Source organism: Choristoneura fumiferana, chromosome 14 (genome assembly GCF_025370935.1).
Source record: "Choristoneura fumiferana chromosome 14, NRCan_CFum_1, whole genome shotgun sequence".
Taxonomy (NCBI): Eukaryota; Metazoa; Arthropoda; class Insecta; order Lepidoptera; family Tortricidae; genus Choristoneura; species Choristoneura fumiferana.
In genome coordinates, this window is record NC_133485.1 from 7,427,157 (window position 1) to 7,446,182 (window position 19,026).

The following is a 19,026-nucleotide window of genomic DNA, read 5'->3' on the forward strand; positions in this document are numbered from 1 at the left end:
CAAAACTACTTTTTCACGCCAGTATTCTGTGGGAGTGTGGTACTAACCCGGTCGAGCCGGCCCATTCGTACTGCAGCCAGCAAGTGGTTACCGTATGGCACTACCACATGTAAGATCTTATCTTGTATACGTATCTTACATAATTATTATTATACCGAGTAAATAATTATGAGTTTTCTAGACACTTATGTACTTATGTACGTGTAAGTAAGTACAGTCACCAGCCCCAATATCTGACACAACAAGCGTGCGTAAATATCTAATACGACTCTATTTCTAGGGCCGGTTGGACGTGTCAGATATTTATGCACGCTCCGCTGTGGCAGATATTAATGCTGGTGACTGTACGTACGAACAGTCGCAAACAGTGATTGTTGGGCCACCTGCCACTGTTGTTAATTTTGCCGTGTAATGTTATTCTGGTTTATTAATGACAATATTTACCTACTACGACTATGTGTAACTCGGCTAAATTATGATGAACCGTAGTAAGTGGCTCAACAATCACGGTTCGCGATGGTACCTAGGTATGTAAACACTTCATAATATATAAGTACAGAACAATGAACAAAAATCATGAATACACTCACTTGATTGTTTGGCATCCAGTCGAATAAAAAAAAGTAATTATTTATTCAAGTTAACTGACTAGAGATGTGCAAGTAGCAGAAAATTTCCAAAAAATTGGAAAAGATCTCGGAAACTTCTGGAAATTTTCACAAGATACACAGGAAATTTAAATTTGAGCAACGGAAAGTTTTAAATCCCTATACAAAATTGTGAGAGTTTCCGAAATTTTCCTATAGGTATGAAAAATTCTGCAACTTTGGAAAGTTTTTTGGAAACTGAAAAATTTTCGTTTGGCAATTAGTAAAACTGACCAATGATTATTGATTGGCAAATTATTACGCAGGTATGCCTCTTCGGCAGCTTAGCGAATGCCTTGAACGTGGCCGTGCTAACGCGGCGAGACCTGGCCACAGCTCCTATCAATCGGCTGCTCAAGTGGCTGGCGGTGGCTGATGTATTCGTCATGATGGAATACGTACCCTTCGCTATCTACAGGTACCTGGTGAGTCAACGTTCTTTGAAATTTGCAGAGCACAGCTATACCGACCGTCTCTTTCAAATTAACGTATACTTACTGCCGGCCTTTTTGTTTTAACTTCCGTTCAGTGACTCAAATGTATATTATACGCGTTCGCTTGATTTTCACTTGGCTAAACGCATATAGTGTTATTTAGATATTCCGTAAGCCCCAAAGGGGGATGAGGGGATCTTTGCTAAGCTTATTTTTGATGACAAGGGGGGCCTACGTCAGCAACATTAATAAAAAAATTGTGGCTACACAAACTGTGTGAATAAAAATGAAACGTACGTAAAGATACTTTATGATCCAAATTGTTTGTTTTTCTAGTCTTGGAGACTATAACAATAACCAAACCCGAACAGCTTAAAAAATATATACCAAAGTTTACATAAGCATCTGAAGCGTGGCGTGAGTGGCGTCAGATATTTCCGTGGTAAAGCCAAAGCAAAGACAACTATTATAATATCATGTCATATCCTGAGGCCGTATTGCCTAACATTTCTGACACTCGCGATCATAATCAAATGACAGTTTTCGCTTACAAAAACTGTCATTTGATTGTGATCGCCAGTCTCAGAAACGTTAGACATAGACAATACGGCCTTTGAGGCTTTATTGTCCAACGCACGGAACAGAGTCCAACGCACTTGAAATCGCTATCGTTTTCACCACTTCATTCTGTCAAGCGGTATAGGATTAGGGTAAAAAGACGTGAATGCGATCGTCAACGTCAGCGCGTTGGATAATACGGCCTCTCTTGTCGCAAGCCGGTGGGAATAGGGTCCCATGGGTATTTTGACACTGGTATAAGCTCAGCTTCCTCATGGAAGCATGCATGAGGAAGCATGTTCTAACCCCTCCCCCCCCATTGAAACTTTTTTTTTATTCGGCTGGATGGCAAACGAGCAAGTGGGTCTCCTGGTGGTAAGAGATCACCACCGCCCATAAACATGTGCAACACCAGGGGTATTGCAGATGCGTTGCCAACCTAGAGGCCTAAGATGGGATACCTCAAGTGCCAGTAATTTCACCGGCTGACTTACTCTCCACGCCGAAACACAACAGTGCAAGAACTGCTGCTTCACGGCAGGATTACCGAGCAAGATGGTGGTAGCAATCCGGGCGGACCTTGCACAAGGTCCTACCACCTGACACCACCTGACCTTTGCTTACTTTTACTGACAAGGGGGAGAGGGGAGTCAAAAACTGTTAAAATTCTGCTTGCAATAATCCATCAACATTATACAAACTTTCAAGGCTCTGGCTTAAACTCAGCAAAACGCTTATAAGCGTCCAACGCACTGAAATCCTTTGAAAGTAATTTTGGCTAAATTCTGGTGTTATGGAAAGTATAGGGAGTCATCGCTACCATTACGTATATCCTGTTTTCTTGAGCGTGATTTTTATAGCAACAATGGCGAAGTCATTACAATGGCGAAGTCATTAAAATCCAATAACGTAAACTTTAGTCGATCACAAAAAAATATGAAATCAGATAAGTAGACATTATTTATTCGTAGTAAGTAGCCCACGGACCGTTTTATTGATTTTTACACATTTTTATCTATAACCCCTTTTGAAAAAAAAAAAACTTATTACAAAATAAATAAACGAATATTTTAACGATCACTTTCAATAACCCAAATAAATTACTGATTGATATTATTAAATTGTATTGTATAACAGCTCTTTACGTATAATATACATAAAAATAACAGTTTTCATTGCGATATAATTGAGACCGATATTGATAGAAAGAGGTAATGAATGCGATCGTGAGCGGCCGCGCGTTAAAACGGCGGTGGTCTTCTTACCTGTGTTTGTTGTTGTCTCGCTCCATCAGTTGCTGCCCGGCCAAGAAGAGCACCCGCATTCCTGGGCAGTGTACATGCTGTTCCACATGCACTTCACGCAGATCCTGCACACCGCCTCCATACTCCTCACACTGTCCCTGGCTGTCTGGCGTTACATAGCTATCAAGTGAGTACCTGTATAACGGTGTAACAAATATATGTATTTCCAGTTGTGGTATTTATTTATAGAAAACGATCCTGTAGACTTAAAGCATTTGCCAAGGCGTCCAGCATGATATTATAATTATAGCACTTAAACTAAGAAATAAATACAATTATAGTCAATGAAAATTTCAAGAAAATCATAATTAAAGTTACATATATAGTCGGATTCCAAACAATCTTATACTAAAAATAAAATAAATTAAATTAAAAATGCTAAATTAAATTAAACTATAAACTTATCAGGAACTCAGGACCCATTGTATTGCAACACGCGGGATATTTTTCGCACAATCTGATTGAGACATAACTCAAAGAATATAAACCTCTTAGGGCCCCTTATAGGTACGGTGTAGGGTTTAAAAAGGAATAGTTAACCCTGGGTTATGAACGACCGTTCCACACATCTAACTAACCTTGGATGAACACTTAATTCAGGGTTAAATAGTTAACTCTAATCCCCGCAACTTTTTTTGTAACTAAAAATAAAAGAGCTCAATTCACGATAATCGAATTGACCAGTACGGCTAATTTCGTCACTTTCGGATGACTTTCAGTGAATGCATTTCTATAATGCATATACCTACTTCAAGCTTCATTCAAATTTGATAGGCTGTATCTCCGTCAATATTGGGCCTTAAAATCTGTTTAACCAATTAACTTTTCAACTTACCTTTTCCGCTTAAAAACATACAGCCCTGTGACTTACAGGTGGACACATTTTGTAAACTAAACTCAAAAAATAACTAATGCAAAGTTTTGTGGCAAACTTTGCTTAAATATAGACTGGCAACCGCGTCTGGTGTGTTATCAGACGAGATTTAAATATTCTTTGCATTTGTACTTTTTGCTGCATAACTGGAACCGACATCAGCGTCAGACACTTTGCTTCTGTTGTAATATCATCAACTTGTTAATATTTTCCCTCATAATGAATAGAAATTAAGAGGCATTTTGTCAAATATGTTCAATGCGTGTACTATCGCCTTCTGATATTTTATTTAAGTATCTAATACCGATATTTTTACTATTCGCAATAATTTCGGATGTTACGCAGATCTAAAATATACTGAAAGACTTAAATTTTAACTAATGATGAACGTTTAGTTTACATATTAAATAGGTCTCGTAGAAGTACTTTTTCCTACTGAATTACTGACCTAATTTATCCAATGGTCAACAGTAATAACTCGTAGTCGTGCCTCGAAAGTTACACAAACTAGTTCCTTGCTGGCTTATTTCATTGTCGAACGATTTATAGGTGGGTGAAGACTAAAAATTTGCATACCCTAACGCAGGTACCTAGTTAGATTTACTATTATTTATTTCCATTGTGACACGAAAATTAATCATACCTACATTTGTACGGATTTAAGCGTTAAGGTGTGCAACTTTTTGGTCTTCAGCCAGGTATAATTTAAGTGTAGTATTACATCTATAATTTACAACTACGAAGAATTGTAACTAAATCGACTAAAATAACCCTGTGTAGGACAGAGAGCTTGCCTCGTAAAACGAAATTGGTACAAACCACATTCAATCATTCACGAGATTTAGCATGAAAGTTTTACGAACATGAAACAATTGATTTTCGTTTTGTTTCCAGTTAATTGAAAGGGTACCGTTGTTATTTTTATGGCCGTGTGCACTTGGCAAATGGCGCTCGTATGAACAAAGAGCAAGAGTGATGCTATTGTTTTACGTATTTTCTCTGACAGTTAATGTGAAGTCTCTTTACTAAAAACAAGTTAAAAAATACTCGAGATAAGCTTGTGAAAATCACCCTCTTTTGCCCAAATTCGCTTGAGTAACGTCGTAAAAACCGTAATTATGATAATTTTATCGGCGTAAAGTAGGGAAAATAAGTTTTAATAGACGTTGAGTTGTCATTTCTTGTTAACGCCTTATTCAGAACCGAATTACGGTTAAGGGATTGAAAGGAGGGCTGTAGGTATCATCATAATTATCTCATAATATTGAGATTAAAATCTGAGATTTTGAGAAAATACTTCTAATGTCGATTTTAAACAATGAAGACCATTAAAGCTATGGGCAAAGATCTGGAAAAAAAAAACAATTTGAATTTACCTTAATATACAAGAAAATGACAGTTAAATCTAGGATTTTCTGCTTGATTGATATGACCAACACTATAACGGTATCAAATAATAAATCTTGTTTTCCAGATATCCTTCATACAGCCCCACTCTGTGTACAGATCGACGGTGTTCTATGGCTATACTAATAAGCTTCGTCTTGCCACCAATACTCTGTATACCCTCCTACTTTGTAAGTAATTAAACATTTGGCTTATTTTATTTTTACTGCTCCACTAATTGTACTCAATAACCGTCTATTTCATTAAATCAAAATAAGCTCTCGAAAGGCTAAAAATCTTTTTGATCCCTTAAGAAAATAGGCTCCACACATTTGTTTTATTCGAATATTTTATCTTCAAAAACATATTATTTAAAAAAAAACTACAGTTTGGTAACCTTAACGCTGTGGTAATTTCAATGCCAAATGAGACTTTTTTATAATAAAAAACCCAGTGATTCGGTTGAAATCTAACGTACCACTACCAAGAAAATATTTCGAGACGTCTACAATTTTTGTTAATGTTTGTAAATTTCGTCTCTCTGGGCACTAAAAAGAATTTTGGCTCTCAATTCGTTTAGGAATTCCTTACAGGTACTTTGAACGATGGCCTGTCAAGTCGGTAGTTTTCTGTTAAAATCTCGAAATCATTACTTTAATTAAGGGTTGCAAGAATATCTCGCTAGAGTTACAGTTGGCATTGTACTTGATTACTCTAGCTAGCGTTTCTAATTAAGAGGCATTTAGTAAAACCTACGTCGCAATTGTTACCCCTCTCATAGGTAGAAGAAAACCATCGTAACTATACACAGCTACGAAGTTAATGTGCGCCGTTCGGATTAACTTTAAGTGTCTACTTTATTTGCTTTCTTCGTATCAATTCGTAAGTTCCATGATTCGTGACCTACAAAACAAGCGAATTAATAACTAGATTACATCGTGGAAGCCATTATTTACCTACCACCTCGATTAATTCTGTTGCTAAGGCGCTTTATTTTAGCACTTTGGGACAACGATCTTTCTCGGAAACCATTTTATGAAATACTAAAGTGTAAACTCAATATCACAATTTCCCGAGACTAACATTTAACACCCTTTACGTTGTTAAGCCCGTCTTTTTATTGGCCGTAAAATATCGTTGGATTCACTGGACGTCGAATGTCAGTAACTTATGAAAACGGTCGAACGTGCTCAGCATACCAATATTCATTTAAACGTGTAAGTATAGGTAAAAAACTCAAGAAGATGACCTGTTGTATGTAGTGCACAGAATTTTATTGTTATGGGACGTAAGTAATTTTTCAAATATGGAACGTAGACTCATTTATACGGACACGTTGCTACTACATACAACGTCATCTTCTAAGTTTTTTACCTATAAGTAATGCTACAATCAACCACATGGAATATTCAACTAACTTTGGAATTTGTAATACTGTACAAGCTATTAATTTTAATTCAGTTTCATGTGGAACAGTCGCATTGCAATTGACGCGCGCTCGTTTTTACTTCAGTAAAGTTGATTGGATTAGGCGCAATTAAGCCAAACTCAAATATATGCGAGACTGAGGAGCGAGAAGGATAAACACTTTATTTTGACAAATTACGGAAAAGCTGCATTGTTCATTTTTGGATACGGGAATATTAGAGTATTTGTTTTTGTTAACAGAATCAGCTGTTGCTCAACGAAATATAAGTTTTTTAATGAAAAATGCGCCTTCTGGCGCAAAAAAAGGGATATGAACATGCATCTTTTGGTTTTAGCGAAATTATTTAGTTTTCTTTTAAATAAACTATGAGAATATTACATATAAGTTCTATCATAGAACAGTGACATGAATGCTACAAACAGTTGAATCTACTGGATCAGTCAGTACCTAATGGTTAGGCTGTAATTATAAAATGTGTTGTGTTATTATAACTTTTACTTTGTGTTAGCTGTCGGCCGCGAATTCGTTTGGGAAGAATTTGTTTATCGTTATCCCGCGACAACTACGAGTATACAATTTTCCGGAATAAAAATGAGTAAGATAGGAAATACAATTAAACTGACAAATCAATTTCAATCCTTTTAGTGCACTGTGCAAGCATCGTAAACATACAAAGGACTTAATGCTATGCTATGGACAATAAGGATCCCTATCCTATATGTGGTATGAAATAAATCATGTTTTTTTCAATAAACAGGAGTAACTATAGGTATAGTGCGCAAAATGCCTAAAACATGGTGTATTTTGTATTTACCAACACACGATATAAACAAAAAGTACCTAACAAATAAGACATTACAAAATGCAAAGAAAATTTTAATTTAAAACCTATATTTACAAATATCTCCCAGATCGCTATTGAGCATTTTATATTGTTTCAAAATTTCGCGATTCTCACTCATAATTTAATACTTATTTTGGGACTTCGTATCGTGTCATGACCAAAGCTGCTGCGAAGTGGTGTATTTTAAAACAGTTAATGAACTTACATGTTATTAATGATGAAAACGTGATCATACGAGGTCTAGCTCTTAGAGAATCATCCCCCAGGTATGCTAGCGTAGCATGATTAATTAATGTCAAACACCATTAATAATGTCCCAAGAGTCCTACTCTGGATTCGATTTGTAGCATTCGAACATGGCGGATGTAGACAATATCTAATTTTGCTATTTCTGTTTCTTTGGCTAGTTGAAGTATAATTTTGATAGTGTTTTTGCGGCTATTAACCTTAACAGTGAACACAAAATTCTATATTGCTCTCGTGCCTGGCATTTTTTTAATGCGCAAGTGGTCTCCACGTGGTTTCTGGAATTTTACTATCAAGTTGCAAAAACTACAATCACCGTACAACGTCCCTCTCAAAGAGAGTTTACCTTGACACTGGCGAAATTGTCCTATTAATTAGGACAGAAAAGCCATATCTTAAAAGAGAAGAAGATTCCTAATCTTTATGTGGTGTATGCTTGAAAGTTATTAACTTTGTGACCTGATAGGAAACTGCTGAACCGTGAGCTATTCCAGCCTCACTTATGCTCGCTTAATAGATTTAGCTTTCGTGCTCTTTGACTAATTACAGCTCATCTATGTTACCATTTATCTTCTCAGCGTGATTGATAAAGATGGGGATGGCGTGATAGAAATCAATTACCGGAAGCGTGTCCAAGGTTACTCCGTCTCACACCTTAAACTAATCGATCTGTGACTCCATTCATTATGAACGTTTCGAGCACTGCAAACAAATGGCCCAAGTGGGAACGAATCACCGATAAATTAAATGAAACAGAAAGTGTCCTATACTGTAGTACCTAATATTAATTATGATTTTTCTTGCGAGTAAAGCACGATTCAATCGTAATCTAGTTGGATTTATGCCTCGCCCAAACGGTCACGCAACTGTATGATAAAACAAAAGGTAGCCCATAAAGATCGTAAATCTCGCAACTTCCTCAAAGATAACTAAGTGTGGAACTTAACCAGCCTTTTTGTTTTCCAGGTGTTCACTATACACAAAGATTACACATTTGATATAATGACGGGGGCCGCTGCGAAAGTGTACTTCGTCGATTCTGATTACGACGGAAGCCTGTACCAGATAAATTTCTGGGTGCACGCGGTGTTTATTAAGCTGTTGCCGTGCGTGATATTGACCGTGATAAGTGCGTGGCTTATAAGGGCGTTGTATAGAGCGAACAGCAGGAAGAAGGCTCTCAAGAGTTACAGCGCGTGTCCATCGGATACCGTCGTCAATGGCAACGGGAACATTTTTACGAGAAAGTCGACGAAGCGGACGAAAGCGGAGCGCCGTACCGACCGCACCACTAAAATGCTGCTCGCAGTGCTCCTGCTCTTCCTCTTAACAGAGTTCCCGCAAGGAATTTTGGGTTGGTGGAATTGATTTTCTACTCCGTAGCTAGGATGCCGGAATTAATAACATTCCTTCCTTCAAAGTGTCCATTGTAGGTGCGAAATAGTATGTACTTATCGGAAAATTCTAATTGAAATTTCATTTTAATTAAAGCCGATAGCATCGGATGTCGTTGTATCATAGCTGCTTTAATTAAAATGGAATTTAAACGGCACATTTCACTGGCATTGAAGTATTACACGTGACATTAAACTTACTAAATAATATTGAAAATAATGTGTTCAATTGAAGTACATATATATAATGCATAAATAATGGTTTTCTATCGGGAAAATTCGAATCCCAATCGGAATATGACGGCACCCGAACTGTCAATCAATTATTGAACTTTATTTAGTGCCAAAATGAAAGATGTTCGGCAGTGCGATGGATGCTGAAGCTAATTGAGAGAGAGAATGGAAAACTACTATGCGCTAAAAGGTAAATGTACGAGTGCTCGTCACTGACCCAATAGTTGGCATATTTAATTTAATGTCCATAACAATAGAGGTGACAGCAGGGTGTCATCTATTGGGCGTTAGCGTGTCGGGCACTCGGACGTTTACCTTATCTGTAGCACATACTGTTTTAAAGCTTTCTAATTTGTCAGTGACACGCGCTCACGTATCCAAATGTACTCGAAACAGGCTACGGCGTAGCGGCTCTACGATTGTGAGCTACGAAAGTAAACAAAGTCAAGAGTCCCTTTTAAGAAGCTTATGTGTTTACGCGCGGAGATTATAAATGCCTTAGTACGTGACTGTCCTAATTCAGAGAGATGAGGAAAACGAACAGAATAAGTCAGGACCCCTGTTGGGATTAAGGAAAATGATTACGGTTGCTAATGACGGGGAAATTATGAGATTATGGTTGCTTGTTTCGCTTTGACCTCTGATAATTTTGTTATGAAGGGGTTTGGTCTGCCAACTACAATATATTATTTAATATGATTGATTTAGCATTTGCAGTGTTCTTTTAATTAGTTTGAGTTGACCGAACAAATCTCTCGGTTTTGAAGTTAAATACTTTAAACGAAAAAAGAAACTCGTCTATCAATTTGTCTTTCGTAGGTAAATATTTTTTGGCATAATTTTAAAATTTCCCCAAAAATAAAACAAGTTAAAATCTACCAACATCGTTTAAGTGTTTCAAAGAAGTCATAAAGAGTGATGGACCAAAATTCGACACAAACTTTAAATTGTTCAGATTTTATAGGTAGCATAAAAACTGGATGAAAATTGCTCCAGGGAAATAAACTTGGTCTTAGTACTCGTAAGCAAAGTAAATCAATGAAAATAATTTTCCTCGCTACTTCATAAGTTCATAACATTTAATAAAGTCTAAGCTGTGCTAAAAGGAACGGATTAAACAGGAGCTAAAAGAAAACCTTTTAATTAATTTGTCTTCATTCCTACCAATAAATAAGTAGGTATTATTGATGTTTACTTTTTTAACCGACTTCAAAAAAGGAGGAGGTTATCAATTCGGTTGTATTTTTTTAAATGTTTGTTACCTCAGAACTCCGTCATTTCTGAACCGATTTGAATTTTTTTTTGCGATCATCTAGGAATGTCTTCAATTAAGTCCTATAAGCACCAAATCAGGATCTGATGATTGGATCTTAAGGAAATCGAGGAAACTCTTCAAATGTTGTAGGGAAACCTATAATAAATTGGATATATTCAATAGTAACTCGTGCATTTGCTCTTGAAAATCATCATTTGGTGAAGTGGAACTGATGATGAAGACCACAGTTGAGCATCGGAGTTACTACTCAATAACAAGTATTTCACGGGTTGAATTTTAATTACTTTAACACAGTTTCTAATAAATTTATGTTCCTCGTAATGCATATGGTACAACGGGTGGTGAAGCACCAGGACTCCTCAGTAATGAACGTCTCTGCATCGGAAAAAGCAATCTTTTGTAAAAGGTGACGAGCAGTTGATATTAAACTATTGTATCTTATATCATATACACTAAAAAGTGTAAAAAAAAATATAACAAAAAATTGAAACGACTACAAAAAACCATGAAAATAAAAAAATTAAGAAAATTATTTTCATTGTTTTTTTTAGTCGGTTCAATTTTTTGTTATATATTTTTTTTTATTATCAGTGGAAAGGTTTGTATTTAAACAAACCGGCCAAGTGCGAGTTGGACTCGCGCATCGAGAGCCCGTACAAATTTGTATGTAGGTATATATCAATGTCCAATTTTAGCATACCCCGGGCCCTGTCCTAAGCAAAATGTAAGCAGATTAGGATTATTTCAGATTAGCTTTTGCCCGCGTCTTCGCCCGCGTGGAATTAGGTTATCTTGAGCTGTTTCCTCGGGAACTGTGCATTTTTTCGGGATAAAAGTAGCCTATGTCACTCTCTGACCCATAAACTATCTCTATACCAAAAATCACGTCGATCCGACACTCCGTTTCAACGTGAAAGACGGACAAACATACAAACACACATTTCGCATTTATAATATTAGTATAGATGGATACAAAATTGACATAGACAGACATAATATATACAAAAAAAATATATTTTCAATCTTTATTATTGATTATATACTCTAAGAGCTACCGTCATACCAAATTTCAAGTTTCAATAGGACAGCCGGAAGTACCCTACAGGTTTTTCAGTTACAGGTTTTCAGGTATGGCAATTTGTATGGAAATCTATCTATACATACGCCAAATTTATTCCAATTCGTCCAGTGGTATTAGCATGAAAGAGTAACCAATACACATACGCACAAACGCTGAGTAATTTACGCATTTATAATATTAGTACGATATAATTTTTCTTCTTTACAGGTCTGCTAAGTGGTCTCCTCGGCCGGTGCTTCTTCAAGCGCTGCTATGACCTGTTCGGCGAGCTCATGGATGTACTGGCCCTGCTGAATGGCGCCATCAACTTCGTACTGTACTGCTCTATGTCACGGCAGTTCCGAACCACATTCGGGCAGCTGGTGCGCGCGCGCTGTGCCCCCGCCCAACGCGCCGCCTCGCAAACAGAACTGCAAACTACCTTCGTTTGAATAAAAAACAATGTTAAAGCTGGCTCTGACTATGCCATTTCTATTGCATTCGGAACTAAGTCACGATCTATATTTTTAAAATTACTTCGACATAGGCCGAGATCACGAGTAGACTGAAGTAGGGCAGAAGTACCTACCGTTTGTGGTCACGGTACCGTTTATGGCCATTTATTGTTTAAATATACGTTTGAAATAAATGTGTAGTAATAAGTCATTACAAACTTTATTCGTTCAGTATAAACTTTTGAAAACTCACTAAACATATTATTTGAATACTGTAACTTTTTATATATGAACTCAAATGTCAAGGTGGCCAAAACCGGTAGGTACTTCTGCCCTATAGAATACATGTACATTTAATGTCTTAAAATTGGTTCCATATTGACTCTCATAAAATTCTTATTCCTATTTTTTATTTTACTACCCATTTGTGTTCATAATAATCACTCTTCATATTTTTTTTTCTCATACCTTTTTTGCTCAAATTTTTTTATTACTATCATCGGAACTCATAACAGACAGTGTTCGTATTTTTTTTACTCGTAATGTCATTACTAAGAACACATCTCAACTCATAATGTTGTTTTTCAGAAATTTTTCTTCATAACAGACGAATATCATAATTTTCTTATTAATAAGAAAAAATTTGAACTTATAATATTGTTTTTCATAACGGTAACTCAAAATAAAATTTACTAGTATCGTTAATTATTTATATTATATTAGTATTAGTTGAAAAATATATTCGGTCCTGGCGCTTCGCCGGCCGCAACCGTGGCACGCTCGCTTCGCTCGCTCGGCTCGCGCGCTGTAAGGTCACAGTTCTACCTAACACTACTCCTCGCTTCGCTCGTCGTCGTACCTAACGGCAGTCCTTCCTTAAATAAATCATTTCGCACCATCGAAAATTTTCCACGTCCCTGCGCGTCAATAATGCGGATAAATAACACTTATGATTAAGAAGAAATATATGAAAACAAATATTAGTATTAACAAAGTTATGAATATTGGCTTTATGAATTAGAATGATTAGGAGTTTAAATCGTTAGTGTATGAAAATATATGAAAACCAATATTAGTATGAACAAGGTGTATGATTAGTGGTATTATGAATTCCGATGATTATGAGTTTCAATCGTTAGTATTAAAAAAAATATGAAGAGTGATCGTTATGATGTAAAATGGTATGAGAAACATTTTCGGACTTCCGATAATAGGACTTAAAATGTAATGTGAAAAAATGCGCACCCCTTAAAATTATTTCGGAGTGTTTTAGCAGATGGTTGGACTAGTTTAATAAAGTCACTTTTTTGATGCCGTGGGGACGCATTGAAAATCGAACCATGTATGAAAATAATAGTTAACCACAAATACCGCAATTAAAAATGTTCAGTCAATGTACTAGCTAACCCAATCATCTGCTGGAATATTCCGCACAGTTTTTATTACAGTGTAAATCATAGTTAAACTTTTAGAAAATATAACGAGTTAGCCCCAAAAATGGGTGCTTCCCACGAGATGTAACTACAAAATATCTAATTTCATATTAATAACGTTCACAAGGTATAATGAACGTTAGCTATAACAATAAAAAGTATAATTTTTTAACGTATAACGCTTAAATTATATAACGTTAATTTTATATAACTTCCATTTGTATAGGATTTATATGGACTGATTTCTTTTAACATAGCATACATTAGGTATATCGCTCATGGTGTATAATAAATAATATGTGTAAATGTTAAATTATGTGGCGGCGAGCGAGCGAAGCGAGCGAGCAAGACGAAACTGGGCAGAAGCGACTTGGATAGGTTAGGTTTAGAAGGCTTAGACTTCGATGTTAGGTTTTTTTTGTAACAGAGCGGATAAAATTAATGGCTTGCTTGATTGTTTGCTTGCATCAAAGTTTTTAATGAATTATAAATTTAAATCTTAGGTATCATGTACATTATATGCTTTGATCTTTATATCAATTGATATTATATATAAACATCGTTATACCTTACGAAATTAGATATTTTAAAATTATACTTTTCGTTCATTATATCCAATGAGCGCTATTCTAAACGAGTTTATATAAAGTATAAACTAATAATATATAACGAATATTATATAATAAGTTCTTATATCTCGTATTACTTACCCCCAAAAATACAATAGAAATTATGAGTTGAAACCGTAGAAATTTTAGACATTAATACATATTTGTTCATTTGTAACAAAAGTCAGTAAGAAAAGATGATCATGTGTCGCACCGCAAAATTAGGCACTTATTTTTGTCGTGTAGGCTAGCAATTTCTTTTGGCCGAATAAAATATTTGTATTAAATGTAAAATCAAATCGAAACTGATGATACCATATTGTCAAGCATCGAAACTTATTTACATGCAGATATAGAAAATTTATTATTGACAATATAAATACTGCAGCAAGTTTTCACTCCGGTTGGTACCTAATAAATAAGTTTATGATAATAGGTAGGTACAAGCACTAAAGCTAAATTTAAATTATGCAAATTTTCTAAGCTAAATACTGGTTTCTGCACCAGAACGATGCTGGTCGACCAACGAGCATGCTAATTGGCCAGTTTCACCGCGCGTTGCTTAAATTGCAGGAAGTGATTTGCAAGCAAAACATAATGCACGAAAATCCATTAGGAAACCGTCCAGTCATGTATGAACATGCAGTAACATGCCGAAATGAACATTTGGTCGTAGACAGGCACAAGGTTACTTTACACTCGTCGGCGTTACGGATTCAGTACAATACCTACTAAAATTAAGAAAAATTAAAATTCGAACATAATAGTATTTAATGGGAGAATAAGTGGGACGTATGATACGAATTTAAGGAGTAGCTGCCCATGTGTCTTGATATTGATAAATGTCAACATCTACGCCCGACCAGCGTCAAGGCACTTGACTGTATAATATGTTGTTTAGAGGATCATAGTTTAAATTTGTATGAAAGTTTTGGGGTGTGGCGTGAAAATTAACCATACAAGTGTATGATTAACATGTTCCAGTCAGTCGTTTTATATGGTTAACTACGAGTAAACGTGGTCCAACTTTTTGGTGTCCAAGCAAATCTGTGACATTTTATGACGTCGCTTCTCTTTGTGCACAAACTGTGCATTTAGCGTACACTTCTATGGAAGCGCAACGGAATCGATCACTGAATCGATCGGTATTATCACAAGGGAAACAATAGGCGATATGTGGATTCTAAAAATGTGATTTGTTGGATTTTGGAGGTACGGCACTGCTCCGCTCGGCTTCAGTGGAAGCACATACAAGTAGGTCAAGAACAGAGAAATACACTTCCGTGGTTAAATGTTTAAATAGGATATTATTAAATAAAAATTGTTTTTAAAAACTTGCCGTATTTATCACGAAAATAACTAATGTTTATGTGGTTGTACATTTAGGGGCTGTTTCACCATCCATTGATTAGCGTTAACCGATGGTTAAATGTGATGCTGTCTCCGTCTCATCGAACAAAACAAATAGAGACGGCATCACACCTAACCGCCAGTTAACACTAATCAATGGATGGTGAAACAGCCCCTTAATGTTTAATATAAGTTTTAGCGATAGAGTTCTAAATGTTTATTGTAAATATAATGTACTTATGGAGATAGATATAATTGTTATGTATTAAAGTGTAAAATAGGTATTATATAATCCGATCCATAACAATAACCCCCTTTGATTTCTAGCGAGGGAGCAAGAGATTGTTGACGATGTTAATGATTATTAAAAGTATGAACCTCCACCTGCAAATAATGAAAATATTTTTTCCGTAGATAGTTAATATTATATTTAAGAAATTAATGTAATTTATTTACATACATAAAGATCCTACACACAGAAAGTTGAAGCAATGAATTGAATAAATATGTACCTAAATAAGTTTTGAAGTCCATAAGGTTTCCTAAATAGGAGTAGTTACTAAAATAGACATTTAAAGAACAATATTTTCCTTCTGTGTATAGAACAGTAGAATCAGACTCAAAATTTGTAAAAATACAGTGAGTGCGATAGTTAGACAAGATCTGTTCTTATATTTTGTTTCATAGGTCTACTGGTAGTACGAACAATAATTTGAAAATTTCGATTTACTGAATTTTTGAAAATACAAACTGAATTATAGATGCATAGAAAAACCAGAAAAATAAGACCAGCGCTGGCAATCGAACCCAGGTCCTCGGCGCTGGTTATTTTTCTGGTTTTTCTATGCATTTATATTTCATTTTGTATTTTGGATATGGGTTTTACGGGATGACCGTAAAAGTAACAAAAAATTTGGAATTGAAATAAAAAATACAAAAAGATTCCAAAAACCAATCTGAATTTTTGAACCAAAAAAGTCTCATAATCTCTACTTTTTTGTAACTTATTTATTTATTTGTTACCTCGCCAACGTATCAAATACTGTGTCTATCCTCGATATCTAAGTTAACTGGGAAATTGTTTTCTAGAGGTAGTAGCTTATCGTCGCATCCAGAAGCACATAGAATATTAAACGCTACTTTTCCTAACCACGGTATGTTCACGTAATTCACTCTGCTCTGTAAAATACGACAACCCGACAATCCTCGAATAACTTGTGATATGAACGATCTTATTTATAGTGTCGTCCCAACGTCGTTGGACATCATATCTTTGGCTACAGTTAGGGCTGCCAAAGAATCTAACGTAAACATGAAACCACTTTGCCATAGGCCGTCACCACAAGCAAACGGTCGTACGTTAGGTTTTTAAAGCTTTTTAGACGAAATAAATTCGAGATATTATAGTACAGTTATTCTCAAAGTGTGCTTCGCGGACCCCAGAGAGAGTTCCATGAAGATTCTGCTTGGGCTCTGCAAAAGTATAGGAAGTAATGTAAATACTTAAGTATCTGGTGAACCGTAAGGTTGTAGAGTGTAATAATTCAGTTAAATATGTAGTTTTCGAATACTTTAGGGCTACGGCAAATATTTAGTTTTGAAATAGTATTTGGTCGCCTAAAATGGATAATGTGTGGCCTCGCAAGCAAAGAGTCGTTTTTTCGAGCCCGGATCGCATGTCTGATCTTTTCAAAATTTATGTGCAAAATTATATGGGAAAATTTACTATGGGGTTTTGCAGTTAAGGAAAACATCGCTAGGAAACTTGCACACACCTGCTATAAAATTCAGTTGTGTGTGTGTGTAACGTTACAGTCACACAGCCCGCGTGGGAACTACAGCCCGAGCCCTGTCATTCTGAGAGAAGCCTTGTATCCTGTAGCGGGACGCGTAGGTAAAGGCCGAGATGATGATGATTATGCTGATATCCACGGCGCAACGTCCAATAGCAGAAGTAAACCTACTACTACCTAAATGTTCTTTGGTAAATTAATTAACGTTGGCAGGGTTTTCTTGTTTTTTTTTCGAATGTGTTTTGTTCTAATGTTGAACTGAGAAATAGTCGACAAATGTCATAGCATCCCTAAGTCATAAAATAGCATGGAAATATTTTTGTCGTAAATCCTTTGAGATTGGAGGAGGGTTGACACGAGAATTTGCATCTCGCGGACAATGTGCTTTATGGACTCATTTGTTAGGCAGATACGTTTTGGCTGGCTCACTGTTAAATTGCATGTAAATAGCAGATAATCTATAGAATATAACGAAACATGTTATGAATTACGTTGTTCATGGTGTATGAATGGAAGATGAGGTGTTGTTATTAAATGTATATTGATATGTTTTTAAATAAACTGTGGAAACTGGATGTGATTTGTTGTTTTATATTACACGATTTATTAAAATGAACCCTTAATAGGGCAGAGGCGATTTAACGACCACATGCATTGAGTTGGAAACTGAACCTTATTGCTTTCATAATACGTCACAATTTCCATTGTAATTATTGAAAATACGACTAGCTTTAAAAATATTCCTTGTTAGGTAGGTATGTATTCGATAGCTGCTTTTGATTCTATAGTAGCATGCTCCAATAAATGGGGCCTTATAAAGGGTTAAAAGAGCTGTAAAGAAATACGAGAGTAAAAATGAATTGGAATAGATACATAATGGAAGATCATGATGATAATAATAATATGAAAAAAAAACATATAAATATATTATATTATATTTTATATTTTTTATTATATTATATTTTTTTATATATATATGATATATATGTATAAAAAAAACATAGAAAAAAACAAAAACTTCGTAGTGCCCGCGGGATAAAGATAACTAAACAAATTCTTCGCAGACGGAGTCGTGAGGAAACGCTACTGTTTGTCTTTGATTGGACCACATATTCCCCATATTACATAAACATTTGTTGTGGTTTGTTAGTTTAACACCTGGTAGCATGGTATACGGTTGTGTTCCTCTGAAGATGAGCTCTGGTTGAGTTCGAAACGCGTCAGTGTAGTGTGGTGGTGGTGATAGATGGGTTTGTGTGATTTGTGTGTGTTCTTACAGTGTGGAGGTGGAGGAACTGCATGAACACGCATATCTTGCATAAGCGTAAGGCCGCGGGTGAGCAAAGTGAATTGTTTTAGTTCATTTGCAGCACCTTTTATTAATTACTCGATCGTTATTTTATACTTTTAAAAACAATTTTTGAACGGATGGTAAAGTATCAGTCCGCTTTTAGTTTGAATTAGCATTGCTAAGTGGAAGGTCCCTTCACAAGTAGGCCGCGGCCTCGACTAGAAAGTCCTTCATATTATTACACCCCATTTGTTAAAAGATGTCTGATGTGAATCGGTTTCTCGTAGCTTCTTTGTCATGTGCTGTACATACAAAACCAAAATCAAATTGAAATTAAATAAAAAAATAGCAAGAGTCTATTCTATTTCGCCAACGTAGAGGATGCGCCGTCAATATAGCAAGCAGCATTA

The 19,026-nt window shown here is 35.8% G+C and overlaps 1 protein-coding gene across 1 annotated transcript in view; it reads left to right on the forward strand.

The window, feature by feature from the left end:
* LOC141434883 (G-protein coupled receptor dmsr-1) overlaps positions 1-17,900 on the forward strand; it is a 60,033-nt gene extending 42,133 nt beyond the window's left edge. The window contains exons 3-7 of the mRNA XM_074097367.1: positions 914-1,072; positions 2,934-3,070; positions 5,292-5,394; positions 8,689-9,076; positions 11,915-17,900. Coding sequence (XP_073953468.1) covers positions 914-1,072; positions 2,934-3,070; positions 5,292-5,394; positions 8,689-9,076; positions 11,915-12,138 — 1,011 coding nt within the window. The 3' untranslated portion in view covers positions 12,139-17,900. The remainder of the gene's footprint in view (positions 1-913; positions 1,073-2,933; positions 3,071-5,291; positions 5,395-8,688; positions 9,077-11,914) is intronic.
* The last annotated feature ends 1,126 nt before the right edge of the window (positions 17,901-19,026 follow it).